Below are 5,047 nucleotides of genomic sequence, written 5' to 3' on the forward strand. Positions count from 1 at the left end.
TTTTTGACCTTTTTTTTTTCTACCAAACATTTTCTGTGTGGACTAATCCTTGTTTTGAGTTGAGTGTTGAAAACAGGGAAGCGAGGAAATGGCAGAGTATATGACTTTTTTGGACAACACAGCATTGGAAGTTGCATGAACACTAATAAAACCTCAGCAGTCGTGTTTCTTTCTTTATCCCCTCTTCACTTTGTTATTTGTGACGTGATCTTTAAGCCTTCAATCCAGTTCTTCTTGAACTTCCCTTACAACTCAACAAAGAAAACATGAGCTTTTCATCACTGCTACTACCACTTTTCTTCACTCTCATGATTCTTTTCCTCTTGAACCCAACAATGGTATATGGGAATAATGAGGAAGAAGAAGAAGAGCTACTAGCACTGATGGACATGAAGGATAGTATGGATCCATATGGTCACTACCTAACCTCATGGACCATCAATGGCAACCCATGTGATGGTGCTTCCTTTGAAGGTGTGGCCTGCAATGAAAAGGGTCAAGTTGCAAATATTTCTTTGCAGGGAAAAGGTCTCTCAGGGAAGCTTTCCCCAGCCATTGGTGGGCTCAAGCATTTGACAGGACTCTACTTGCATTATAACTCTTTGTATGGTGAGATACCAAGGGAAATTGCAAACTTGACTCAGCTTAGTGATTTGTACCTGAATGTGAATCATCTTTCTGGGAAAATCCCAACGGAGATTGCCAACATGAACAACTTGCAAGGTTAGTACAAGTAGCTGTGATTTTGTTGAGAAGAAAAAGATTGAAATTTTCGGGGTGTTTTTCTTTTTCTTGACTTTTCTTGAAATGTTGGGTGCATAATATAGGTTTCTTTCTTTCTTTGTGTGCACACTTAAGGGCTGTTTAGTATTGGGTTTCACTGAAAGATTTGAACTTGCTTTAGTTTTGTTCATTTTTTTCTCTCAATGATGCCATTTTTATCTCCTCAAATGTGCAATTTCTCTTACTCTTGTTACGTTGTTTGTTCATTTTGTTCTTACTGATTTCTGCAGTATTTTTTCCTTAAAGATAATCTTTCCAATTTTACTTTGATTTGCAGTTTTGCAGCTTTGCTATAATCAGTTGACAGGAAGCATACCTACCCAGCTTGGTTCTTTGAAGAAGCTGAGTGTTGTTGCGCTTCAGTCAAACCAGTTGACTGGTGCTATCCCTGCTAGTTTAGGTGACTTGCCTATACTGATGAGGCTTGATTTGAGTTCTAACAAACTCTTCGGTTCCATTCCCACTAGCCTTGCTGATGCTCCTTCACTCAAAGTTCTTGATCTTCACAACAATACTCTTTCTGGGAATGTGCCTCCTGGTGAGAACTAATCTTGATGCTACTTGATTAGTATAGAAATAGAAATATGAAAAATGTCTGTTATTGAGACATTTATCAATTGGGGCCTTGATTTTGTATATATATAGTGGAATAAGGTTTTGTTGTTGCTTGTTCTTTTGATTTCTTTGGTAAATCTAAAATGTGCTGATTTGCTTTAATATGGTTTAATGTAGCTCTGAAGAGACTTGATCATGGATTTCTATATGAAGACAATCTGGGGCTATGTGGACTTGACTTTCCATCCCTTAAGGCTTGCCTTTCTTTAAATCGCAGGCCTGAACCTTATGGAGCAGCAACAAGAGATATCCCAGAAACTGCAAATGTGAAGTTACCTTGCAATGGAAGCCAGTGCCTAAACTCTCCAAAATCAAAACAAGTACCATCCATTACCATTGGCATAGTCGTCATTGTGATTGCAGTGTCAGCAATTGGTCTCTTTGCCTTCACATTATTTCGCAGGCGAAAACAGAAGCTAGGAAACTCTTTTCATGTCTCTGATGGCCGGCCAAGTATCGACGAATCCAGGAGTATATACAGGAAAAGTGGATCTCCTTTGGCGAGCCTCGAGTACTCTACTGGATGGGACCCTTTAGCTGATAGTAGAAGCTTCAATGGTGTGGAAAATGAAGACTACAAGTTCCAGAGTTTCAGGTTCAACTTGGAAGAAATCGAGTCTGCGACTCAGTATTTCTCAGAGATGAATCTGTTGGGAAAGAGTAGCTTCAGTGCAACATATAAAGGAGTTCTAAGAGATGGTTCAGTTGTTGCTGTGAAGAGTATCAGCAAAACTAGCTGCAAGTCAGATGAAGGTGAATTCTTGAAGGGATTGAGCATTTTGACATCTCTGAGGAATGATAATTTGGTGAAGCTGAGAGGGTTTTGTTGTTCAAGTGGAAGAGGTGAATGCTTCTTGGTTTATGACTTTGTTTCCAACGGAAATCTTTCACGGTTTCTTGATGTGAAGGAAGGAGATGGAGAAGTTCTTGAATGGTCAACCAGAGTTTCTATTGTGAAAGGGATTGTTAAAGGTACCTTTCTCTCCCATGCTTTGTTAACTCAGATGCTTTTTATGTGATGTTGATAGTTAAAAATCGTTAGAGCATTATTTAGTGAAACATGTTAAATCATATAACTGTTCTCAATTATCAACTTTACGACTGGTGCACGTGAGTCTGCACCTTTCCCTTCTTGAAATCGATTATGTTTTCCACCTTTTATCTTTGCTGAACCTTATTTTCCTTTAATCAGGTGTAGCATATTTACATGCACACAAGGTAAAGAAACCGGTTCTTGTTCACCAAAACATCTCGGCCGAGAAAGTGCTCGTCGATCACAGGTATAACCCAATGCTGGCAGATTCCGGCCTTCACAAGCTTCTTACCAATGACATTGTCTTCTCTGAACTCAAGGCCAGTGCAGCAAAGGGTTACCTTGCTCCTGAGTATGCCACCACCGGCCGGTTCACCCAGACCAGCGATGTTTATGCTTTTGGGGTGCTCCTATTGCAGATCCTCTCCGGGAAGCAGCAGATCAGTAACTCAATCAGGCTCGCCGCGGAAGCATCAAGATTCCAAGAATTCATTGATCCAAATCTCCATGGGAGATTCTTTGAATACGAAGCGACTAAACTGGCGAAAATCGCTTTGCTTTGCTGCAGTGAGTCTCCTTTTGAGAGGCCATCTATGGAAGCCATTGTTCAAGAACTGGGAAATTGTAGTAGCTGTATCTGATGAGTTCATGGCTCAAATGACTTAACAGTGCTAACTCTTCATGGTTGTTACATTTTAGGGAGTAACATTAATATTCTAATGTCCTTAACTAAGGACTTAGGTTGTTTGTGATTGTGAATGTCTTGGACTTTTGTGTTGTAAGCTTAGTAAAGGGATGTTATTGAAGCATTTTCATATTTTCTGTCATCAAATTCACATGTAGTTCATAATTGAACGCATGTTTTGTTGAGGTGACTGCATATTTTGAATTTCAATGATGATTCCTGAATCAGGAGCAGCCCTAGTCCTCTGCTCAAACAATAATTCAAAAGTGAAAGTAAGATACATAAGTGATAAGTGCATTTCATGATTAACTCTATGGGAAACAAAACAAAAGCTACTTTTGTGAACACATTTTGATTTTCTGAACTTTAAGTCTTTCTGGGTGAGCTTTTCCGACCACTGAACAATTTGATGTTGGTATGTTATTTGTATTAAAAGGAGTAGTTTTTCTATTTTAACAGCCAAAGCAAACAGGGGAACGGATTTGGTGAGCGACTTATGTTTGTGGCACCGGCATTTTTGCGCACCGGTTAGTGATAGGGGTGTTCATAAAAAAACCAAAATATGGTTAACCAGTTAAAAAATCATAACCACATTTTGGTTAACCAGTTTAATGAAATAATTTAAAAATCATATCCATATTTTTTAGAATTGGTTAACCAAAACCAAAACCAAATTACATACTCTTTCTCTCTCTCTCTCACACACTCTCTCTCTCTCTCTCTCCCTTCCTCTCCCTTTCTCTCTCCCTCCCTCTCCCCCTTACTCTCTCTTTCTCTCTCTCTCTCCCTCCCTTCTTTCTCTCTCTTTCTCTCTCTCTCTCTCCTCTTTCTCTTCATTCTCTCTCTCCTCCTATCTCTCTTTGTCCCTACTCTCCCTCCTCTCTCTCTCTCTCTCATTTTTCTTTTTCTCCTCCTCTCCTTTTCTCTCTCCCTATCCCCTCTCTCTCTCTCTATTCTCTATCTCATTCTCTCTCTTCTTTTCTCCCTATTTCTCTCCCTTTTCCCTCTCTCTCCCCTTTCCTTCCCTCCTCTCTCTCCCTTCTCTTTAACTCATTTTTCTCTTTATCTCCTCTCTCCTTTCCTTCTCTCTCCACTTCTCTCTCTCTCTCTCTCTCTCTCTCCTCCTCTCTCTCCCCTATCTCTCTCTTTCCCTATCTTCCTCTCTTTTTCTCTCTCTCTCTCTCCCCTCTTCCTCCTCTCTCTCTCCCCTCCCTCCCTCCCTCTCTCTCTCTCTCTCCACCTCGTCTTTCTTTCTCTCTCCCTTGTCTCTCTATCCTTCTCTCCCTCTCTCTTTATCTCCTTCTCTCTCTATCTCTCTCTCCTTCTCTCCGCTCTCTCACTTCCTCTCTCTCTCTCTTTCCTTGTCCTCTATCTCCCCCTCCATTCTCTCTCTCCTCCTCTTTCTCTCTCTAATCATCTCTCCCCTTTTTCTATCTCTCCTCCTCCTCCTCTCTCTCTCTCCCCCCTCCTCTCTCTCTCTCTCCTCTCCTCTCCTCTCCTTCTCTCTCTCCCATATCTCTCTACTTTTTCCTCTCTTTTTCCTTGGAGAGAGAGAGAGATAGATAGAGAGGAGGGGGAGAGAGAGAAGAGAAAGAGAGGAGGAGAGAGAAAAATGGGAGAGAGAGAGAGAGAAAAGAAAGAGAAGAGGAGAGAGAGAAAGAGAGAAAGAGAAAAAAATTATTTATAGAAAATATTGAAAAGAGATAAGAAAGAAAAAGGAACGAAAGCAATGGAAGGGACTTCATTATTTACAAATGTTACTCGTATCATTTAGAAAGAAAAAAATTAGATTAAAAAAATTCAATTAAAAAAAGGTTTAAAATTTTGGGTATTTGTATGTAAAAATATTAATTTTTGTGTAAAAATCTATTTTTACATATAAAAACCAATTTTATGGTATAAAAACTAATTTTTTAGTACAAAAACCGGTT

General features: G+C 39.8%; 1 protein-coding gene across 1 annotated transcript; it reads left to right on the top strand.

The window, feature by feature from the left end:
• Nucleotides 1-3,340, top strand: LOC112779446 (uncharacterized). The gene is made up of 4 exons (XM_025823712.3): nucleotides 1-723; nucleotides 1,061-1,321; nucleotides 1,516-2,370; nucleotides 2,591-3,340. Exons 1-4 carry the CDS (start codon nucleotides 267-269, stop codon nucleotides 3,070-3,072), a joined length of 2,055 nt encoding a protein of 684 aa, XP_025679497.1. The 5' UTR covers nucleotides 1-266; the 3' UTR covers nucleotides 3,073-3,340.
• Nucleotides 3,341-5,047: the final 1,707 nt, after the last annotated feature.

This window comes from Arachis hypogaea, chromosome 19 (assembly GCF_003086295.3).
Source record: "Arachis hypogaea cultivar Tifrunner chromosome 19, arahy.Tifrunner.gnm2.J5K5, whole genome shotgun sequence".
NCBI lineage: Eukaryota > Viridiplantae > Streptophyta > Magnoliopsida > Fabales > Fabaceae > Arachis > Arachis hypogaea.

What these genes read in the sequence shown, in the direction of transcription:
- LOC112779446 (XM_025823712.3), top strand. Translation starts at nt 267, where the DNA reads ATGAGCTTTTCATCACTGCTACTACCACTTTTCTTCACTCTCATGATT. An exon ending in CAACATGAACAACTTGCAAG is followed by an intron (nt 724 to 1,060) that starts GTTAGTACAAGT and finishes TTTGATTTGCAG; the next exon opens with TTTTGCAGCTTTGCTATAAT. An exon ending in TTCTGGGAATGTGCCTCCTG is followed by an intron (nt 1,322 to 1,515) that starts GTGAGAACTAAT and finishes GGTTTAATGTAG; the next exon opens with CTCTGAAGAGACTTGATCAT.